The following is a 25,782-nucleotide window of genomic DNA, read 5'->3' as shown; positions in this document are numbered from 1 at the left end:
GATTTCTTATTCTATGAGTTTTTAGATTCCCAATCAACACGTCTAGTGAGATTTAATCCAGCTCCTTCACTTTCCGACTTTGCTAACCAGTTCTTTAGAAGTGAACTGTAATGACCCGACCGATTATTTTGAGCTTTAGAATGTCGTTCGATAATTTGAGACCTTGAGTAGCTTCACTTTATGTATTATGACTTGCGTGTGTAGTCGGTATTGATTTTAGAGCAGTTCAAAGTTAATATGGAAGAATAATTCTCAACTTGGAAGCTTTAAGTTGGAAGAGTTGACTAAGGTTTGACTTTTGTATAAACAACCTTGGAATTGGGATTTGAAGGTTCCAATGGGTGTGTAAGGAGATTTCGGGCTTGGCCCTATGTTCTGTTTGAGCTTCGGATGGTCCAGGAGCGATTCGATGCTTATTATCGAAAGTTGCATTTTTGAACATTTTGAATTAGCTAAGTTTGACTTAGAGTGGACTATGATTTTATCGGAGTCCGAGCAGTGTTCCGGGACCTTGGATGGATTTATTTAGTGTATTGGACTTGTGTGTCAAGTTTGGCCTTGATCCGAAGTGTCTATGTGTGATTTGGACGCGTTCGACGAAGTTTGAAAGTTTGCAAGTTAAAAGAAGGATTTTGATCGACGATTCATAGTTTCGATGTTATTCGAGACATTTCGAACCTTTGCATAAGTATGGATAAGGTATTGAAACTGATTGATATGATTAGACAGGGTCCCGGAGGCCTCAGGTGTGTTTCGGGGTGATTTCAGGCCATTTCTCCTTGATTTGCAAATGCTGGTTTCTAGAGTTCTTGGTATGTATTTCGATCGCGGATGGTGAGAAGTGATTCCGAAGAGTGACTTGGAGCTGGGGCTACTATTTTTCGTGATCACGTATGGTAATCCGCGTTCGTGTAGGTGAGCTAGTGGCCTGGGAGAGGATGAATCACGTTCGTATTTCGGGATACGCGTTCGCATTCCGGGATACACATTCGCGTAGTGGCCTAGACTGGTTGTTCGCATTTGCGTGGCTTGGCCCGCATTCGCATTGGGTTGAAGCCGGGCTGTTGAAAGTTGGTCTTCGCGAATGTGAAGTGGTTCCGCGTTCGCGGTTCAACGGCTAGTTGTATTCCGCGATCGCTGGCTTTAAAACATGATTGCATAGGCTATCATGACTGGCAGAGGTGCTATTACTTCGCGATCGCGAGGCTTTGAACCGCGATCGCGATAGGTAACGTCTTGGCAGCGTATACGTTAGCAAATCGAGAATTTGTTCATTTTTATCTCATTCTCACATTGGAGCCAATTTTGGGGCGATTTTGGAGAGGCATTTTCATCTTCTAGCACAAGGTAAGTGATTCCTACTCATTATGAGTTAAATACATGGATTATATATGGATTTGAATATGAATATTTGTAAAAATTGTGGGATTTTGGAACAAAACCTAGAAATAGTATTTTTGAGTTTTGACCACGAAATTGGACATGAAATTGGGAATAAATTATATATTTGAGTTCGTGGTGCTATGAAAAATATTTGTCTTCGAATTTATATATTACATGTTATGGGAGCTACGCACGTATGAGGTGACGAGTGTTTGTGTGTATGCTAGAATTCCTGATTATGTCCAGGTAGACTTAGACTTATGCCATGCTTTAATTGTGCTATTTGAGTTATTCTTGCCCATTTGCATGCCTTAATTATTATTTTTAGCCTCAGACTAGACTTGCATAGAGTATCGAACCTTGCTATCTTAATTACTTGACAAGCTACTTGGTTGCTCGTGGAACTATACCTTCTTTTATTGATTTATCCCGCGTTGCACATATAATTTCATCACCTTATTGCTATCTCATCCATGGAATTTTCTTTTCGTCTTGCATCTAATATTGCTAATCACGCTTAAAAATATGGAAGGAGATCTTTGCGTCTGATTCTTGGAGAGAAAAAATCTTATTTATTTAGCTTTTCAATTTTTATGTGATTGGATAGTTTTGGTAAGTTTGTGATTAATGGTTAATGGTTGGTAAGTTGGGAGTTATTTGGACATTTCAGTAAGATTCCCTAGCAAGGTGACGGTAACTTTCATCACTTTCAACTGCTATTCTTTGATGGTGCGTTACTTTCTTGCTAAATTTAAGTCCCAAATTCAGTTCCCTCTCCACCGTTTAACGTTCACCAACAACAACATCAGAAAGGGACAATCGTTATCTTAACTTGTCAAGTTTTAATTGCATCAGCAAAATACATCTATTATATCTTGAAAACTTTAAATAGATGTCATATTCATACGTACAAATAAAAATTCTTTACATTTTTTTTGTTGCTCAAAACGAAAGTATTTACACACACAAGCATCAATAACAAAAAGAGGTGGTTTTGAAAATACAAGCAATTTTCAAATTACTTCCATGCTTTCTTAAACCATGGCTTCACTAATGAATGTGTAGCACAGCTGGGTTTGCCAATTTAGTTAGACTTCAACAAACATTGTTTATTACTATACTTTATGAAACTTAGGAGTTCGTTGTATAAAAATTTATCAACTAAAGGAATCAAACTCGTTTGCTATGAGCCAATTCAAGGCCTTTGTGCAGCACTGACATTACTACTGAAAAGTAGGTCGTAGCTGCTAGTCCTTTTGAGAAGCCAATAACTATTCTCCATTGCTATTGCGTATGACTCCACCCAATGGAGGAGACACGTTTTGGTAAGGAGTCTCATTCGTTATGATATATATATATATAAGTTGTAGTATACGTGTCTTGCGCATGCACAGTCACAATGTTTATTTTTATTTTTAAGTAAGACTGCATTATTATTATATTAAAATTTTGCTTGATTTATAAAATAAAAGTGTCACGATCCAAGTTTTCCTCATTAGGATGTCGTGATCTCACCTAATCTCTAAGACTAGGTAAGCCTAATATTCATGAATACTTAACGCAAGTTAACAACTAAGATAACAAGATAATTCGAAAAACTCATAATAAATCCGAAACAGAACATCTATAACAAAACTCCCAAAACCGGTGGAATTGAGTCACTACATGAATATACTATAAAGTCCCTAGTACAACATTGTCTAGATAAAGAGTAAACATCAGCAAAAGAAGGATTGAAGGTGACTCTGAAGCCTGCGAGCGCCGGACAGGTATACCTTGAAGTCTCCGAACTATATGGTCCACTCATTGATGCTTAGCCTGAGTCGAGATACCTAGATCTGCAAACAAATGTGCAAAAGCATAGTATGAGTACACCACAACGGTACCCGGTAAGTATCAAGTCTACCCTCGATAGAGTAGTGACGAGGCCGGGTTAAGACACCTACTAGGACAAGATAAACAGAACAATAATATGATAATTGGAAGTAATGGAAAGCAGAGAAATGAGTGATAACAGAGCAATTAGTAACATAAGTTAGTGACATAATTTTAAGCAAAAAAGAAACAAGAAGGAAACACAGAATGAGAACCACAAATAATTAAATACGGACAAAAACTGGTAAGACAAAGAAGAATAAAAGCAATAAGAACTGTTCAACCAATAAATATTTTTGATATGAAATGTACAACAAGAATCACAACCGAGGTACCGCTTGGTATTTACATTTCACAATTTCAATCACAATCTTTCCTTATATCACCGCGTGAGCCTTATATTTGGTTTTGGAAATCATTTATTTTCGAAATAGTTACACGCGTTTTAGCCCACATTATCTCACCACGTGGCTTCGGGTAGTTCCCTTACTAGAAACACGTGTATCAAACCACCTTATCTCACCGCATGCGTATCAACCCCTAGTCTTATACCACCGCATGCGTATCTATATCAGAACGCAATCACAACTCGCACCACAAGTGCCCATATGCCATAACTTGCCAAAAGTTAACAATATCAATATTTTCACAATAAATAGCTCATGGCTTAACCACAATGTATACAATAATCTCAATAACAACAAGATGAATGAGGAATACTCAACAAGGAAAGATACCTCAACAATTAACAACTTCACCTCAATATGATAACGACTTTTACAACTTAACAATCAATAATTCAACAAGAAGATATTCCATGAAATAACAACCTCAAGTAAGAGTAATTTAACAATAAAGAGATAATGAGACAATAAAAAAAGTAACTATTTCAACTAAAACACATGAGAGCAAATATAATTAGTGAGGGGTAGAATAAGTGCTACAACTTCAATTAAAGCATGTTAGAATAGATTAACAAGTGTAAGAGTAGATTAAAAATGAAAGATGTTGTCATGTTATAACAATTTGATTAAAGGCATGAAAAGAGTCTAAATAGCCTAAATCGGTCAAATACTACATATAGCCCGTGTACCCACTCGTCACCTTGTATACGTGGCTTCCACATGACACAAATAGAACAATCAATACAATTCCTAAGTGGTAGTTCCCCCACACAAAGTTAGGCAAGATACTTACATCAAACAAGCTAAATAAGCCCACTAGTATGCCTTTTCTGCGAAAATCCAACTCCGGACGACTCGAATCTAGCCAAAAATAACTTAGTACTATAAATACAAACCATTGGAAACTATTTCGGATAATAAAGTTGCAATCTTTAAAAAAGATCAAAATGTCATCTCAAAAGTTTAACCCCGAGCCCGCACCTCGGAACTCGACCAAACTTACAAAATTTGAACACCCATTCAATAACGAGTCCAACCATGCAAAAATTATCCAATTCCGACCTCAAATTGACTTTCAAATCCCCAATTTTCACTTTAGAAAGTTTTACAAAACCCCCCATCTTCCTCACTTTAATTCACTAAATAAATGATAAAACTAAGATGGAATATTAATTAACAAATCCGATTCAAAAACACTTACCCCGATCCAAGACGTAAAATCCTCTCCAAAATCATCCAAAATCGAATTCTAACACTCAAAATATGTTAAAATGAACTAAACCCTTGAAATAGAGTACTATATAGTCTGCCCAGTTCTTACTCTTCGCGATCGGGGAAAAGCCTTCGCGATCGCAACGAACATATTCCACTAGCTCATAGACCTCATACGCAAAACACGATAACAAAACATCCCCATGCTTCGCGACCGCGGATCGGTCCACGCGAACATGATGAATAACACGTGCTACCACACAACCCCTCCTTCCTTCTACGCGAATGCGATGCCTCTCATGCGTTCGTGATGCACAAACACCAAACCTTCCGCGAACGCATCCTATTCTTTGCGAACGCAAAGCGCAGAAATCCACTAGAAATCCACGCAGCAAAGACTCTAAGCGATCGCGGTCTATTCATCGTGAACGTGAAGAAGGAAACCAGAAGCACTGAAACTAGTAGTTTCAATACAGGAACAAACGGTCCAAACTCAATCCGAAACACACTCGGGGCCCCTGGCTACCCGTCCTAACATATCATCAAGTACCAAAACACAACACGAACTTACTCGAGGCCTTAAATAACACCAAACAATATCAAAACTATGAATCACACCCCAATTCAAGCCTAATGAACAAATGAACATTCGACTTCTAAAACCAATGCCTAATCATATCAAACCAATTCCTAATAAGCTCAAATTTTGCACACAAGTCATAAATGACACAAATGACCTATTCCAACTTTTGAAACCGAAATCCGACCCCAATATCAAAAAAGTCAACTCTCGGTTAAACCTTTTTACCTTCCAAACCTTCAACTTTTCAACTTTCGCCAATTCAAGCCAAAATGACCTATTGACCTCCAAATCAATATCCGAACATATGCCTAAGTCCAAAATTACTATACGAAACTATCAGAACCATCAAAACTCTATTTCGGAGTTATATACATAAAAGTCAAACTCCGGTCAACTCTTTCAACTTAAGCTTTCAACTTTGAGACTAAGTGTCCCAATTCACTTCTAGACCTCCCCAGAACCAATCCAACCACCTCGAAAAGTCACATGACCACAAATGAACATAGAGGAGACAATAAGTAGGGGAACGAGGCTACAATACATAAAATGATCGGTCGGGTCGTTACATCCTCCCCCTCTTAAAACAAGCATTCATCCTCGAACGAGTATAGAGACATACCTGAAGTTCTGAAAAGGTGAGGATAAGGGTTTTACATATCATGCTCAGTCCCTAAGTCACCTCCTCGACTGGTTGACCCCTACATTGAACTTCACGAAAGCAATATTTTTTGACCTCAACTTTCGGACCTGCTTGTCCAAGATGGCCACCGACTCATCAACATAAGTCAAATCCTTGTCCAATTGGACTGAGCTGAAATCTAATTCATGGGACAGATCACCATAATACTTCCGAAGCATAGAAACATGGAACACCGGGTGAACTGCAGATAAGCTGGGTGGCAATGCAAGCTTGTAGGCCATCTCTCCCATTTTCTTAAGGATCTCAAAAGGACCAATATACCTAGGGCTCAACTTGCCTTCTTCCCGAATCTCTTCACACCCTTCATGGGTAAAACCCTGAGCAAAACCCTTTCCCTAACCATAAATTTTACTTCATGAGCCATATGATTATCATAACTCTTCTGTCTAGACTGGTATGTACGAAGCTGATCATGAAGAACCAAATTTGTGCCCAACAACCTAGCCTCTCCAGGATCAAACCAAGCAACTGGAGAACGACACCGCCTCCCATATAGGGCATCATAAGGAGCCATCTGAATACTCAATTGGTAGCTATTGTTGTAGGCAAACTATGCAAGCAGCAAGAACTGATCCCATGAACCCCCAAAATCCATAACACATGCATGTGGCATATCCTCTAAGATATGAATGGTACGCTCGGATAGCCCGTTCGTCTGGGGATACAATGATATACTCAGCTAAACCCATGTGCCTGACTCACGCTATATGGCCCTCTAGAAATGCAATGTGAATTGCATGCCTCGATCAGAAGTAATGGACTCCAGCACACCATGAAGATGTGCAATCTAGCGGATATAGATCTCAGCCAGCCGCTCTGAAGAATAGGTAGTCACAACCGAAATGAAATGTGCGGACTTAGTCAACCGGTCCACCATCACCCAAATTGCATGAAATTTCTTCAAAGTCCATGGGAGCCCAACAACGAAGTCCATGGTAACATGCTCCCACTTCCACTTGGGAATCTCAAGTCTCTGAAGCAAACCACCCGGCCTCTGATGCTTGTACTTCACTTATTGATAGTTCAAGCACCGAGCCACATACTCCACTATATCTTTCTTCATTCTCCTCCACCAATAATGCTGTCTCAAATCCTGATTCATCTTTGTGGCAACCGGATAAATGGAGTACCATGAACTATGGGCCTCCTGAAGTATCAACTCACGCAACACATCCACATTGGGCATACATAACCAGCCATACAGCCGCTACACTCCGTCATCTCCAATCGAAACCTCCTTGGCATTGCCCTCACTTGACACCACATCCGGCCAAACTAAGAAATCTCTCCATCTCAGTAGCTGAAGACGGTCTGGGCCAACTCTGAACTATTTCAATCTTCTTCGGATCAACCGTAATCCCCTCACTTGACACCACATGTGTCACGACCCCAACATACCATATTTAGGATCGTGATGGCACCTAGTCTCTACGACTAGGTAAGCATATCACACAACAATATCAAATAAGATATAACAATTTAATGTTTTATAAAATTGAGAGCATTGGCCCAAAGCACAACCAATATCATAATACTACTTTCACAAATCCCAAAACTCGGTAGTACTCAGTCATAAGCTCTACGGAGAATACACAAGACATTACAAAAAATACAATACTATTTTGAATTATAATTTAATAGTAGCATAATTAAGTAAGATGGTGACTCTAAGGCATGAGAACGAGAACGACAAGTATACCTTGAAGTCTCCAACCGCATAGGCACCACTCTCAAAACCCACATGATCCGAAGTGCATGGATTTGCATAACAAATGTGTAAAAGCGCAGCATGAGTACACCACAGCGGTACCCAGTAAGTATCAAGACTAATCTCAGTGGAGTAGCGACGAGGTAAGTCGAGAAACCACTAGATAATAACACTTGAAAGCGTATAATCTAAAGTCAACAGAAAGAACATCAATATAAGGCTAACAACGGAATAATAGAAACAACAAATGACAACAAGAAGTAAATAGGTAATAAATTGGCGAAGAAATCCGAACATAGTTAAATGACTATTCAACACATGATTTACAACAAGAAATGACTCCGAGGCACCACACCTCACAATCACAAATCATACGCCACAATCATGAATATGTCACCCATGGCACCTCGTGCCCACTTTATAAATCTCCTTCACACGACAAAGTCCACGTGCTACCACGTACATTGTACCCGTGTCAACTGCCAAATAAAATGTTCGAGAGGTTTATTTAAATATATGAAGGCATAAAAATAATTTAGAATAAAGTAACGCGTCAAATGAGATAATGAGTTTATTTAGGGAATCAAATAAAGTAAAATAAGGTACAATTTATACAAAGTAGTGTATCATATAGGAAAATGAGTTTAGTTTAGAAATCAAATAAGGTAAAGTAAAATAAATCTTTTTAAGTAAAGTTAAATATCGGATAAATGTTAATGTAGAATCATTTAAAGTAAAGCGTGATAACAATTATTTTTATTTAAAAACCATTATATTACCAACAACTCAGCAGAGGCACAGATTGGTACGTTAAATCAACAAAATAAATCACGTAGAATGCATGACTCACACAAGAAGTCACAATTATTTTAACAAAATAATAACAACAAATAACCAAATACAATCAAAAAGCAAGTGAAATGATTTAAGGAAAAATAATAGCCATTCAAATCACAATCATCCTTATATCACCACATGAGCCTTGCATTTATTTTAAAAAAAATAGTTTTTCGAAAATAGCTACATGCGTTTTATCCACCTTATCTCACCGCATGGCTTCAAGTAATTCCCTTACTAGCAACACGCGTATAAATTCCACCTTATCTTACCGCATGCATTTTAATACCTACCCCTACACCACCGTATGTGTATAAATATCACAACACAATAATCAAATCGCACCTCATGTGCCCATATGTCACAATATTGCCAACTCAACAATACAAATGTTACCACAACACATAGCCCACGGCTCAACCACAATATATGTACAAGAATCTTAATAACAACAAAATGAACAAGAAATAACTCAACAAGGAAAGGTATTCCAATAACCAACAATTTCAACCATAACCGTGTAATAGCTTTCAACAACTAGAACTTCAATAACTCAACAATGAAGGTATTTTCATGAAATGACATCTTCAAATTATAATGCATAACATAAGATTATCAATAAAAGAGACGGCATGAAATAGAAACTACAACTAAATGAATGATCATAACTCAACGATGGAAAGAATAGTATGTAACAACAACTACTAGTAAAGGCATATAAGGAAGATCTCGACAATGGAAACTAGAACATGTAATAACAACTTCACGTATGGCATGTTAGAATAAACTTGACAATCAAAGATAGAACAATTAATAACAACTTCAATAATATACTTATAAGTGACCTGAGAGTCTAAACTGGTCAATTTTATACATATAAGCCCGTGTACATACTCGTCCCCTCATGTACACATCTTTCACATAATACAAATAGTACAATCAAGCCAAATCATAAAGGGTAGTTTCCCTCACACAAAGTTAGGCAAGATACTTACCTCAAACAAGCTAAATCAATCTACTAATAAGCCTTTCCCGTACAAATCCACTTCCGATCAGCTCGAATCTAGTCAAAATAGCTTAATATCATGGATAAAAGCCATATAATATAATTCCAGATAATAAAGATTCGATCTTTAACTAAAATAAAAAGGCAACCCAAAAGGTCAACCCCTGACCTGCACCTCGAAACCTGATGAAATTTATAAATTTCGAACACCCATTCTGATACAAGTCCAACCATACTAAAACCATTCAATTCCGACCTCAAATCGGCCTTCAAACTATCAATTTATATTCTAGAAAGGTTTACTAAGATTCCCAATTTCTCCAATTCAAATCATTAGTCAAATACTAAAATCGAGGCGGGAATCATGTAATAATAACAAATACAAGTCAAAAATACTTATCCCAATCCAAGTGGTGAAAATTTCCTCCAAATTCTCCCAACGTCGAGCTCCTAAACCTTGTGAGGAAAAGTAACTAAATTCCGAAACAAGCAAAACATGCAACAGTTGTCCCAACCTGAATCAGGTCCTAGATTATCCTAAAACTCATGTTTGATAAGTCCAACATAATCCTTGTGAGATTATACCCAAGATATCCTCTTAAATCACCCAATTTGGCCTTAAAATGAGGGAGATATGATGTTTTGAAGTTATAAAAGAAATCTGAAAATTTCAGAGACATAAATGGCATTTCCGAATTACTTACACTAGAAAAAAACGACAAATAAGAATATCTTTATTTTAGCATCCAAAAATCATTCGAAACATCCCGGACACAAATCATATACACATTTCAATTATAAACACGCTACGAACCTGCTCGTGCACTCAAAACACCGAAAAAGGTCATCTTGACCCGATATTGACCATTGTCAAACTTCAAATCTTTAACTTAACTAGTTTCTCAATCAATGATCCAAAACACACCCGAGCCCCTCGGGACCCCATCCAATCATACCAACAAGTAAAAATACATTATACAAAGCCTGAAAACACCCACGGGAACATCACAACAAAGAATCAAGGCTCAAACTGAATAGAATTTCTCTTAAGTTGTTAAACTTTATTCTTTCAAAAGAGTGTCTAAATCGCACTTAAACACTTCGGATTACTTCCAAACTTTGCACACAAGTTCAATTCAACTATATAGACCTATCCAAAGTCTCGGAACACCAATTGGAGTCCAATAAAATCAAATTCAACTATTGGTCAAACTTATGAACTCTTAAGTTCTTGAAATTGCCAACTTTCGAGAAATAGTGTCGAATTCTTTTAGGAACCTCCGAAACCAAATCCGAATATACGTACAAGTCCAAAATCATCATATGAACCTATCAGAATAATCAAAATACGATTCTGAGTCTGTTTACCCAAAAGTCAAACCTTGATAAACTCTTCCAACTTAAAACTTGTAAAACGAAAATTATTCTTCCAAATCAATCCTGAACCGCTCAAAAACCGAAACCAACCGTACACATAAGTCATAATACATAATATGAAGTTACCGAAAGTCTCAAACCACTGAATGGAACACTAAAACTTAAAACAATCGATCGGGTCGTTACATTCTCCCCCACTTAAATATATGTTTGTCCTAGAATGTGCCAATAGTCGTTCCAAAGCCATCAAATCGTTGTATACACTTGCCATACACATACCCATGAGTGATACCAAATCACCTCAACCTATATAAGTTCGACAACACAATCTAACCGAAGATCTTTACTTCAACCATAGCTCATAACCCTTAGAACCCAATCTCCAACTTCCGAAATTTATTATAATACCCGATTCTCGCATCTTTACGTTGTACAAGTCTGAATCAAGTTGCATCAAACCGTAACCATATCCCAAGTATAATTCCATGATATTCCACATAACCTAGATACACATAGCAATAGCTCCCGACCATAATAGCTGCTCAAATAGCAAACCCAGTACCAGTATCTAACCTCCTATCAATAAAAACCTTGTTCCAAATCTTCGTATGCAGCCAATGATGAAAGAAACACGCAGGAACTCATAACCACCTATCACATCAACAAGTCATGGAGCTCTCTTTCCCAACGAGAACCTTAGCCGAAATCTAAGTTGACTAGTGACATTATTCTTCCAAACATACCTTAATCAAATCCGATGGCACTCATTTCAGGCACATTAACTTTACCCCACCCAATACAAGTTTCTCTAACAACATATCACACAAATCCTACCTAGAGCCACTTACCATGCAATCTGTGCACCAAACAAGCAACAACTCGGATTTACCCAATGATGGAAAGGAATCAAATGAGAGAACCACCCCGCAAGCTCAACAGATACCACCATAAAGCGCAATGCTATGAACCCATCACACAAAGGAGAAACAAAACACATGAAATAAGCACAAGGCTCCTATCCCAACATAACTCCGTTGCGATGTGTGACCCAATCCAAACACTGGTCCATATGGAATACCTTGAGCCATGCTGCTCACAATCAATAACCATATGTATATCAACAACAAACATGCAAGGTGCATGACCATAACCATGGAGAAACGGATAGCACAATACTCCACAAACATGACGACCATAACCAAGGCGCAAGCAACTATTCAACACCTTAAGAATCATCTTGCTCGAATTTCGCCGCAAGACCCTAATAGAGATTTGCATCAGGTGTGCAAATAACCAACATATCACAACTTATCGTAGCATAGGAGAATAACACCTAGAACATATCAGAACACGAATAAGATCAACTCTAACTGAAGACACACCCCCTTAACAATAGCTATATTGAGTAAATAAATCCAGCTCGATGTAGAATACACATTCTCATTAGGCCTACCAGGGGCCTCTAAACCAATTTCGATCCTCCCGAAATAGGTAGATAACCTCCAAAAAGCCCACGCCTACCCATAGGACACATACTCATCCGTCAACCTCTTAACATACCTCCACCGTTCACAACCATGAAACACTCTACCTCCGAGAACCCTCTTAGTCTTCAAATCCCTAGAATATCAGAATCTCTATATTTGATCCCAACTACACTACTCAAATAACTGACACATTCCTTGTCACGACCCCAATTTCCCTCCGTAGGATGTTGTGATGGCACCTAGTCTTTAAGACTATGTAAGCCTAACACTTACTAAAATAATGGCAAAATTCAACCAACAACTATTAAATATGTAACAAAAATTTCTATATAAAGCCAACAATCCAAAAATCGATAGTACAAGTCATAAGCTCTACCGAGTTCATTAGAAAATCTCTAAGTACAACTCTTCCGGAATAGAAATAAACCATACAAAAATAACTTCCGAAGGTGATTCCGAGGCCTGCGAACACAACGACAGATATACCTTGAAGTCTCCACATCAATATCTGATCCGCTATCTAACAACAAACAGAATTCGAAGTATATGGATCTGCACAAAAATATGCAGAAGTGTAGTTTGAGTACACCACGGTCGGTACCCAGTAATTATCAAGACTAATCTCGGTGGAGTAGTGACGAGGTACAAGTCAAGACACTCACTAGATTAAATAACCTATGCAATATAGAAGTATAAAACTAAAAACGGAAAGCGGAAATTAGTAAATAGAAATAAGGACCAACAAGTTATATAAATAGTAAAGCAATAAGAACACCGTGAAATATCATTAAAACAAAATAAGGAACACAAAGGACAATCAATTAATCCAGCCGTTCTAACATAAGTTTCACAATGAAATCACTCTGTGGTACGTCATCTCATAGTCACAAGTCACGGGTCTCAACCCACCATAATATACTCACAGCACCTCGTGCCCACATCTCGCATCACAATTGCACGGACAACTCACATGCCAAAATCACAATCCGCTAGGTATGATCTCAGGCTCACATCCACAATCCGCCTAGCATGGTCATATGCTCAATATCAACATGGAAATAGATAATAAAAGAACACATGTGCATGATCAATAAATGTCAAGTTTCATACTCCTGATCTAGTATAAGTGGCATGCTACGGTGTATGCTTGTGCGAGTGTACTACTATAGCCCAAGTCAATAAGTAATATCAAGGATATCAAAAAGCTTGTCGAAACAACAAAGCAAGTCATGCAAGGTGTATGACAAACACAAGGAAAAGCACACCATCACACGAAAATCACCAACACAATGTCTCCAACCATCACATATCATCCTTGACATTGCCACCCTTATCTCTACGATAGCCACCCGTATCACTCGGCGCAGACATTATCATTAGCCGTCCTTATCTCTTCTATAGCCACCCGTATTACTCCGTATAAGAGCCACTCTTATCGCTCTGCCCGGATTGTAACACAATAGCCACTCGTATCACTCCGTACATTCAACAACAGTGAGATGCCACCCTTATGCCCCGCAGAACAACAATGGTGAAATGCCACCCTTATATTCTGCATAACAACAACGGTGAAATGCCACCCTTATACTCTGCATAAAAACAACAGTGATATGCCACACTTATACTCTGCATAACCACAACCAAACCACACAACAATTCACATGTGCTATCATCACAATAACACAATATATCAACTCGTATCATAAGTGCCCGTAGGTCACAACCTTTCCAAAGATTCAACAATATCAATATTTTTACAATAACTAGCCCACGGCTCAGCACAACATATATATAATCTCAATAACAATAAAATGAACGGAAAAGTAACTCAACAAAGAACAACACCACCTTTAAATATAACTTCAATTAGAATAGATTAATGACTCTCGATAACTTCAATTCCAATTAATTGTTATTAATAACCTCGATAGTGAAAGTACTTCCATAAAATGGCAAACTTTAGACTCTAGTGTATGAATTAGGCTAGCAATGAAGGAGATGACACACACTAGTACTACATCTAAATGCATGAGAACAACCCGACAACAAAGAATATCATGTGACGACAATTTCAACTAAGAGTAGCTCCACAATAAAAAGAAATCGCATAATGACACAAAGTGATAACCACTCCAAATAAAGCATATAAGTGCAAACTCGACAAGTAAAGAATGTGACATGTAACGACAATTTCAAATAAAGCATGTGATAGTAGACATGACGAATAAAAGATATAACATTTGCTAACAATTCCAAATAAGTACATAAAAGATGCCGAAGAGTCAAGACCAGTCAATTTCTATATATAAGCCCGAGTACGTACTCGTCACCTCGCTTACACCGCTTTCACATGGCACAAATAGCACAAACAACTCAAGTCTTAAGGACTAGTTTACCCTACACATAATTAGACAAGATACTTACCTCAAAGATACTCGACCGATACTCTAAAATGACCTTCTCATGTGAAACAACCTCCAAACGACTCAAATCTAGCCAAAATAACTTAATATTATAAATAACAATTATAGGAAATAATTTCGGATAATAAAACTTTGATATTTAATTAAACCTAAAAAGTCAACCCAAAACGTTAACCTTGGGCCCACACCTAGGAACACAAAAAAATTCTCAAAATCCAAACACTCACTCCGATACGAGTCTAACCATGCCAAAATTATCAAATTCCGATATCAAATCGCCTTTCAAATCCTCATTTTACATTTTTGAAACATTTTACAAAACTTCCCATTTTCCTTCATTCATTTCACTAATCTAATGATAAAAATAATTATAGAATCATGAAATATAATCAATTCTGGATAAAGAATACTTACCCAAATCCAACACATGAAGAACGCCTCCAAAATCGTCCAAAACCGAGGTCCCCAACTCAAAATGTGAATAACTCATCAAACCCTCGAATATATGCTTCTGCCCAGACCTTTTCGCATCAGTGAAAATCGCTTTTGCGACCAAAAACTGGCTTCTGCAAAAAAACCACTGAAGCCCGACCATCGCACCTACGGAAAACATCTTTGCTTCTGCGATATCGCAGGCATGATGATCCTTCCTCCTCTGCGAGATTCCTTCGCTTCTATGCCTCACAATCCACTCCCGCGCTTACGCAGATGTGACCCATTTTCTGTAACTGCGGACTTACCTGTCATGCCATAAATGCGCTTATGCGCCAACTCTACCGCTCCTCCCGTGCCGCACCTGCGCCCTAAGTTCCGCAAGTATGACCACACAAGATCCGGCCCACAACAATTTCGCTCACTATGATCCAAATAATTCGAAACTCGTCCGAAACACACGCTGGGCCCTCGGGACCCCGCCGAAACATACTAACAAGTTCCATAACATGATGCGGACCTGCTCGAGGCCTCAAATCACATCAAACAATGTCAAAACTACGAATCAGACCTTAAATCGAACTTAATGAAGTTATGAAATTTTAACTTCTACAACTCGCTCCGAATCATATCAAATGAAGCCAGAATGACGTCAAAATTTGCAGCAAGTACTAAATGACACAATGGATCTATACCAACTCTTAGAATCAAAATCTGAACCCGATATCAACAAAGTCAACTCCCGGTAAAATCTCTCAACCTTCCAATTTTCACCGAAATGCATCAAATTAGCATATGGACCTTCAAATCTAAATCCCAAAATCACCATACGAAACTATAGGAATCATCAAAATAACATTCAGGAGTCGTCTACTCAAAAGTCAAACCCCCGGTCAACTCTTTTCACTTAAGCTTCTAAAACAAGAAACATCCTTCCAAATCAATCTCGAATCATCCGAAATCCGAACTCGACCACACACGCAAGTCATAATACATAATACGAAGTTGCTCGAGAATTTAGGCCACCAAATGGGATGATAATTCTCAAAACGATCGGCCGGGTCGTTACATTCTTCATACACGATCATTCCACGAGAAATACTTCCAAAACTCTTTCGTGCCACATCGCAAAATCTGAGCATCAGTAGTCGATCAATCAGGCGATTACTGTAATACTAGTCAGGCATCCGCAAGTCGAAGTAAAGTGCGCACCCTTCTCAGGTGGTATCAAATAACGCTAGCGTTTTTTCTAAACATTTAAAATCATCCCTTCTATATAGAACTTGTGACCCCATACATGAGAAAATATCATAACACGTAATATGTTCCTTACGCCAGTAGCAGACATCCGGCTCAAGCAGTGGTCGACACTATCAAGAACTCTTCAAAACCCGTCCTCACATAACCAAGTCATCAGAACTGAATTTCCCCAACTCAACTAAGTCACGCAAGCCATCCAACCCAAGATTATTGCCACAAAACACCGATAATGCATCACCACACTAGAGGAACCATTTACCTTTATTACTATCCTTACCCAACATTACCAAGATGACCCATTTCTTTGAATCCTCCTCTACTTGCCTTCAAGTTAACACTTCTCATTTCCAGTACACTATGATCCTAAACCAAAGCTCACCGCAAAAGATCCTAGCACGAACCACATCGTCCAAAAGCCCTTAAACCGTTGTGTTTCCTCTGAAGCACCCAATAATACCGCAACCGAGATACCCACTTTAAAGAGACCTTCTGTGAATCTGAAGTTGTTTCTCTAACCTCTCTTATACTCAAAATGTAGATTAATAATAATACAGAAATACCGCACTTCTCAGAACTATCCCATGAAAGTCTTATATTTTAGCCATATACAATTTCGGGGAACCTCCCAATACCACATATATACCTTAGACCAAAACTAATATAACATATAATAATGCAATCTAATTGTCGATAGCAGACTCCCACACTTGAATCGAGGCCATATAGCATCACATTTGACAACAACAACAACATACCAAGTCTTGTCCCACACAGTGGGGTCTAGGGAGGGTAATATGTACGCAGACCTTACCCCTACCTTGTAAGGATAGAGAGGCTGTTTCCAATAGACCCTCGGCCCAGGAAAGCATAAGCACCACATTAATGAAAATATAGACAAGAAGGGACAATACCAAAAAGCCATATAAAAGTAGAATAAAAACAACAAGATATTAAGGTAATCAACAATGAAAGAAAACAATGGTTAGTCATAAATACCTACTGCCCACAGAAAGCGAGGCTGCGTGCCAATACTACTATTATGAACACTCTAGACTACCTACTCTACTACCCTAATCCTTGACCTCCATACCTTCCTATCAAGGGTCATGTCCTCAGTCAGCTGAAGCTGCCACATGTCTTGCCTAATCACCTCTCCCCACCTCTTCTTTGGCCAACCTCTACCTCTCCGTAGTCCCTCCAATGTCAACCTCTCACACGTCCTCACCGAAGCATTTGTGCTCCTCATCCTCACATGACCAAACCACCTAAGCCGCGCTTCCCACATCTTGTCCTCAAGAGGAGCCACACCCACATTGTCGCGAATAACCTCATTTCTGATCATATCTAACTTGGTATGCCCGCACATCCATCTCAACTTCCTCATCTCTGCTACCTTCATCTTTTGGGCATGACGATCTTGACTGGCCAACACTCTGCCCCATACAACATCGTTGGTCAGACCATCACTCTTTAGAACTTCACATTCGATGTCCCACAATACCCTTACTCCATATCTCCATGACCCCGTGCCACACTCTAACTAAATACTTCGTAAGCTCTGGTAGCACCAATCATAAATACCCCAAATCCTCTACTAAGCGAGTATTCATCCTCGCGAAAGTCATGCCACCTCCTCAAGTGCCCTAGATGATAATATATACCTTCCACTGAATACAAGTCCCATGCAAAACACATAACCTTTAATCCCACCGACTAGCCTCAAATTATCATTCTCACATGACCTTACCACAATCACAACAAATAGGCAATCAATTAAATTCTCCCATACTCGTACTCACAAATCAGATACCGGAACCTGTTGCATTCCACACACGAACAACTGAAAGATCTACCAACACATCCGCATTCTCAGTCTGGACAACACCTAGAGACAATGATCGAGTATCCATAGCCCCCCTCATAGCCCATCCACAACATCACAAACCGTCGATGCATAGCTGATACCAAGTGCGCAACATCATATACGAGTGGATGTAAAAGAATATAAGATATAATCTTAAAGCTGATTCAATACCACATGATAAGGAATGAAAGAAATGGAATTTCCTAATAGTTTCGTAGCCTCTCGAAGATAAGTACTGACTCTACTAAACTTGCTTATGACTCGTAGAACTTATGAATGAACCTGGATCTCTGATACCAACTTGTCACCATCCCAAAATCCCACCTATAAGATCGTGATGACACCTAATCTCTATGACTAGGTAAGCCTGTCACACAACAATATTAGATAAGCTATAACAATTTAAGGTTTAATAAAATTGAGAACAATGGCCCAAAGCACAACTAATATCATAATACAACTTTCACAAATTCCAAAATCCGGTAGTACTGAGTCATAAGCTCCACGGAGAGTACACAGGACTTTACAAAAATACAATACTCTTTTGAAGTACAATTTAATAGTAGCATAACGAAGTAAGATGGTGACTCCGAGATCTGCGAACGAGAATGGAAGGTATACCTTGAAGTCTTCAACTGTATAGGCACCACTCTCAAAACTCACATGATCCGAAGTACCTGGTGTGAACAGCTAATTTTTGACCACACCCAAATTATATATTATTTTAGTGTAAATATTTGTTTTTAGGTCTAATCTTGATGTTTTAAAATTTTATCTTACTCTAAATAGATTTTATTCGATTTAATTTTAAAAAAAACTCACATTCTTAAAAAAAAAACCTTTCATATATATATATATATATATATATATATATATATATATATATATGGGGTATCTTTTAGTTAGAATTGTAATAAGTAAACTATTATATCTTCTTTGTATAATTTAAATTATAGTGTAAATATTGGTTGTTCTTATTTATATAGTTTCTTTGTGTCTAAAAGTAAGTCTGTTAATGTGTGTGTGTGTGTGTATATATATATATATCTATGTATTTTACCTTCTTTTTGTTTAATAAAAATGAGTTACAAAAAGGTTTTAAAAAACAAAAAACTAACTAACGAAAACATAAAATCCAATCTGCATCAATTCCCAACTTCCCCGCTTCACTCACGCCTCACCCCCACTCCCTCACATTTCCATATGCACACACACACAATGTCAATCACGTCGTTACCCACTTCAAATGGGGGGAACAAAAACTATATATGATTCCCTATAAAGAAAAACGTAAATGGAGCAAAAAAAAGAAAAAGAGTTTCAAGGAAAAAATCACTAGTTCTTCCCGTTTAAAAAAACAACCATTTCTTCTTCTTTAAATAGTCATAAAATCCATATGAGAAACCATCATTAAAACCGGTTAGTATCATTACAAAATCGCCTGAAAATCCGAGGCAAAACTCATTTATTGAAGGTTCGATTGCCGTCGAGTTCGAGGTCGTCCGAGTTCCGTTCGTTTGCTTCAGTTCCGGTTCTATGTTTTCGATTGGGTTCAATCTCCTCTACTGTACGAGCTGATTTGTTTGGAATTTCTTATCTGTAACTTTTTGCCTTCATTAGCCTTCTAGCAATGTGTTGATTGAGTTTTTGTATTAGTTCGTTGCAAAGATATAAGCCCGTGATGAGTTATATTGATATCCTTTTAATGATTCAAAGTACGAGGGCCTGGGCTATATCATTAAATATTTTGGTAATGTTTATTCTATTTTAAACTAAGAATTTGGGGTTTTAGTTACTGTTATTATCATCTCTGTTTCAAAGGAGAACCAATAGAGTTATATGATTATCCCTCAATATGGTAGTATTAGTAAATTCTTCTATTTTAACTATGGTCCCTTTTATCATTGTTAGATGCTATTTTATATAGTGAAGTAGGTGATGTAGGCTATGTGATACTATGTTGATAATAATGACCATCATATCATGAGAAAGTTTAATTTTGCCTTTTCGACCTCGGTGTTCATTGGGTTATTTTATATCAAAGAAGTCTTATTTATTCCATGTTCACATTTTTCTCTTTCTGTTACACTATTAAAGAATGAATGTGAATAAGTTTCATAATAATTTTTGATTCCTTGAGTTATACACTTCTTATTTGGTATAAAGCTGGAAATAACCATTTAATATTGAGGTTGTCTTCTTGGAGTGACGTCTTTAAGGTTAGAGTGAAAAGAATTTGTTATTTTGATTTTTTTTTGGTGTATGTATTATTGCCTCTGAGATACATTTAATTTGAGGCATGTGAAAGATATAGTTAAGAAAAGACATCGTGTTTATTGGCCTTCTTTTGAGCCAAAGAGTGACGTTAACAATTTAATTGCCGTTTGCTTCAAAGTTTCGCAATAAGACTGAATGTGTGATGGTTTATTAAGAATAAACAAAACCTTGTTCATTAATGGGTTAAGATATCTATTAGCTCCAAAATCGTTATCCATGCCCCAAACTAGAAACTATTCTGTAACGATCATGTAACGTGTTTGGTTGCGTAAATGATTTTAGTGATTAATCTATATCCCTTCCCCAAATTTCCATAATCCATGACCTCACAAGCAATCTCAAACTAGTTTTAGAATAGTAATTTATGAACACGTTAGAAACGTTTTAGACACACTTTAAATATTAGCCCACGTGTTCATACCCGAACCTTGGATTGATATGCTTAAATAATAAAAGGATTATGTGCGCATTCTGCATCTTGATGCCTTTAAATTTAAAATAATTATGTTATAACCATGTGTACGTTCCGTACCTTGGTTTAACATTTAATTCCAAAGAAGTACCTTGTGTGCGTACCGCATCTTGGTGAACATAATTAAAAAATAAAAATAATATAATAATTAATTATGCGATAATAAATAAGCCATAATCAATAAAATGGAAGAATAGCTAAAAATTGATTTAAGCCTTACATTAATCAATAAAGCGACCGTGCTAGAACCACGGGACTCGTGGGGTGCCTTACACCTTCCCTTCGGTCAACAGAATTCCTTACTCAATCTTCTGGTTTCGTAAACCATAAATAAGGAGTCAAATCTTCTATTTGATGAGGGATTCAAATAAAAGGTGACTTGAAACACCAAAACTCAATTCCAAGTGGCGAATCCAAATAATAAATAGTCCATTTTCAAATCGTCACTTTAATTGGAAAATATTTTCTAGCCCAACCTCGTAATAAAGGTTGTGGTAAAAGAGAGGTGTGACAGCTCTGGCGACTTTACTGGGGACCAATTAATAAGAATTCAAGCTTTGTATATTGATTCTTATTTGGCCTTTATCATGTTTTGGATATTATTGTGTTTGGGAGCGTAATGTACTATTTGTCGCTTATTTACCACTTTAATATTTATGTGAACTGTGATATAAATTGTATCCACTCTCGCACCCCTCTGAGTCTTCTGATAGGTAGTTATGTTGTGTTTGCCTACCAGTATCACAAAATTTCTGTCTTGAGATAAAGCCAGTTAGCCTACCAGCGTCTGGTGAAGGATTTAGTCATACATGTTTCGGCGGGAGAGACGTTAGCTAGCCAGTGCTGTTATACTACTGCTGACGCTTGACGCTCCTCGGCTCGGGTCGTCCACCCGAGTAAGCCTGGTCTAGATACTATCTCCTTTAGGATTTGAAAACTTAGAAGAACAAGCCACCAACAATGAATATCCCTAGTAGGCTACGCTTTATTTGCATCATATGCATTAGACTTAGCAGGACTCGGCACAGGGGCCTGGCCCGTCTAGGACATGTACCAATTTTTCAGACCAACATGTTCATTTTTCTGTGCTACATGTAATATTATTTGGTAGGCTTTACTTAAATGTTGACTGGCTTTAGGATAGATTGATTGAACATGGAAGAGAGAAAGAGAAAATATCCTTAAAATTTTCATAAAAAAACCATTTTTTTAAAATAAAATTTTGAAGGGTTCTAATGTGTAAAATCACAATTTTCAAAATGGTTTATTTATTTATTTATTTAGACCGAACTACACAGGTCTGAGATACGTAGGCAAACCTCATCGGTTTCGACCCCAATTTTCAAAAAATCCAAAAATATTTTTCCTTTCCTTAATTCCTTCTTAGAATTCTTTCCTTAGAAAATTCAAAATAAAATCATTAAATCCAAAAATAATTTCCTTTTTCTTCGAAGTCTTTCATTCGAAAAAAAACAAATAAATAAATTTGCAAATCAAAATCCAAAATATGTTTTTTCCTTCTTTAAAAGTCTTTCTTTCAAAAATTCAAAAAAGAATCAATCAAAATCCAAAAGAATATTTTCTTTCTCCTTTACTTCTTTTCCAAAATTCCTAAAGAAAACAAAAGAGCTAGCTTAGGTACTTTGTTCCCGGTATCCCTGAACTACGTAATGGTCTGATTCACGAGCGTCATGATACGTAGGCAATCCTCATCGGATGCGATCATAGCCATAATTAATCTAAAAAAGAAATGAAAAAAGAGGTAAGAAAAAAAAAGAGCATTGAATTCAAGAGGAAATAAATCAATAAGCCGGGATGAAGCATGAAGCCTCCCAAGATCATTTTAGAAATGAAAATGGCATTAGGTGCATGGCATACAATGTGTGATTAATATCTATAAAATGCCTAACTCTTACACGTTTGTTGTTTGTCATTTTAAAAGATAAAGTTAAACGGAGGTGGTTGGTTTGTGGTTTAAACTGGCGACTCACCCTTACAACACGAGATCAAAAGGAAAAAGTAGAATGGCAAACAACATTGAGAATGAGTTAGATAATGATGATGTCCATGGACAATTGGTTGAACAAGGTTCAGGACTGGTTGAAGAAGTAAGAGTCTTGCAACAACAATTGGCAGAGATGTACCAAGCCTGGGTGAATGGACATGTACCGCCGCCTTCGGATAATCTTCATAATGTGTTAGTTGCAAATCAAGTGCCCATCTCCATAACAAGTAACCCATTGTACCAACCTAGATTTAGTCCGAGAATTAACCTTCCCACTATCCCCAGTACCTCCATTCCACGTCCTCCAACCTCAGAAATGACCCATTTACTGTACCCATTGTCCCTACTTTTACTTTTCCTCAACTGACTCTTGCTCAAAAGTCCAATAATGATCCACAACTGTATGCTCATGATGCCCAACATTACTCTCCAGAACTGACTTTCAAGGTTCCAGATGCATACAAGCATACTCCTCATAACGTGTTCCCAATTGAGATCGAAAAGCCCGACAAGAATATGGAACAAGAAAAAATGACCAGAAAAATGAAGAGCTTGGAACAAACCATGAGAAACATACAGGGTTTGGGAGGCCACAAGAGTATTTTGTTTAACAATCTATGCATATTTCCCCATGTTCATTTGCCACCCGGCTTCAAGACCCCCAAGTTTGACAAGTATGATGGGCATGGTGATCCCGTTGTCTGTTTGAAGAGGTATTGTAACCAATTAAGGGGAGCAGGAGGCAAAAAAGAATTACTCATGGCTTATTTTGGGGAAATTTTGACAGTAATTGCTTCAGAGTTGTTCATAGATCAAGACATATCTTACTGGCACGTTTGGAACGACATGGCTCAAGATTTTGTCCAACAGTTTCAGTACAATATTGATATAGTTTCAGACCACTCCTCTCTCGTCAACATAAAGAAGAAACCAACAGAAAGCTTCAGAGAATATGCAATCAAGTGGAGAGAGCAGGCTGCTAGGGTCAAACCACCAATGAAAGAGGCAGAAATGATTGACTATTTTCTCCAAGCTCAGGATCCTGATTACCTCCATTACATGTTGGCCGCCATCGGTAAACCTTTTGCTGAGGCGATTAAGATTGGTGAAATAGTTGAGAATGGCATGAAGTCGGGCAAAATTGCGAGTCAGGCAACCCTTAAGGCAACCACACAAGCAATTCAAAGCGGGTCAGGCAGTTTCGGAAATCGAAAAAAGAAAGAGGAAGGATCCATGATGGCATCTGGGTTCGGGGGAGTTCAAAGAGGAATAGTTCCTTCTTATGTGCAATTCCAACAAGGACAATCCAATTCTCCTCAACATTACTATCCACCTCAGGGTCCCCGGTACTCAGTTCCCCCACAACAATACACAGTGTTTAATGCTCAGGCTTATGCTAGGCCTCCCAATCACCAGCAATGGCGGGCACCGATTCCACAAGGCTCCCGTCAACTCCGGCCAAATTTTCAGGCACCATATAATCCTCGTCCCCGACAAGAATATGTGAGAGAACAGGAGCCAAAGAAAGAGTTCACCCCAATTGGGGAATCGTATACAAGCCTATATCGAAAGTTGATGCAGTTGAAGTTGATTGAACCTATCATGCCGCGTTATGCGAATCCAAATTCAAAAGGTTTTGACTCCAATGCAAGATGTGAGTATCACTCTAACACCCAAGGTCATAGTACCAAAAATTGTTGGACATTAAAGAAAGCCATTGAAAATTTGATTGAAGCAAAGGCAATTGTGGTATCAAACAATGAGGATACTCCTAATATTACAAACAATCCGCTCCCAGCTCATGATAATACACATTTTATTGGGATGATTTATGATGATCGGGATTATAAGCAGTCTGGCAAGACAGATATGGATGTTAGAACCATAGGGCAAGAACCAAAAGTGATAGTGAACCCACCGCAATTGGCACCGTTGATTGTGAAAGGTGCGAGTTCTAGTTTGAACTTGGCAGGTTCTGAAACAATGATTCTCTATGTCCCTGGAAGCACAAAAAAGGTTGAGGTTCAATTGGGTGGGCCAAAACTTTACATCCCTAGGGGCATTCAAAAGATCGTTCCGAATAATAGTTTGAGAAATATAATAGAGCCAGTTGTGATCTGACTTGTTGCACAAGTCCCAGTGACAAACACAAAAGCTATTCCCTGGAATTATAACAAGACTGTCATGACATACAAAGGAAAAGAGATAGTTGAAGAAACAGATGAAATATGGGGTTTGACCCGCTCTGGAAGGTACTACTCACCAGAGGAATTGAGAAAAGCTAAGCAAGCCAGGGAAAGTCACTTGCCAGTGAAAGAACCCGTTGCAGAAAAAGAAGCGGAGGAATTCCTTAAGAAGATGAAAATGCAAGACTACTCAATCATTGACCAACTAAGGAAAACCCCTGCTCAGATATCTTTGTTATCTCTGCTTTTGCACTCGGAAGAGCATCGCCGTGTGTTGATCAAAACTCTGAA

At 38.0% G+C, this 25,782-nt stretch overlaps 1 protein-coding gene across 1 annotated transcript; it reads left to right on the top strand.

The window, feature by feature from the left end:
• Positions 1-23,324: 23,324 nt before the first annotated feature.
• Positions 23,325-25,426, top strand: LOC104116871 (uncharacterized). The gene is made up of 3 exons (XM_070184841.1): positions 23,325-23,513; positions 23,591-24,289; positions 24,407-25,426. The coding sequence occupies exons 1-3, from the start codon at positions 23,325-23,327 to the stop codon at positions 25,424-25,426; spliced, it is 1,908 nt and encodes a 635-aa protein (XP_070040942.1).
• Positions 25,427-25,782: the final 356 nt, after the last annotated feature.

The sequence above is a fragment of the Nicotiana tomentosiformis genome, chromosome 9 (assembly GCF_000390325.3).
Source record: "Nicotiana tomentosiformis chromosome 9, ASM39032v3, whole genome shotgun sequence".
NCBI lineage: Eukaryota > Viridiplantae > Streptophyta > Magnoliopsida > Solanales > Solanaceae > Nicotiana > Nicotiana tomentosiformis.
Note: the sequence above shows the minus strand (reverse complement) of the source record. Positions and strands in the feature narration are given on the sequence as shown.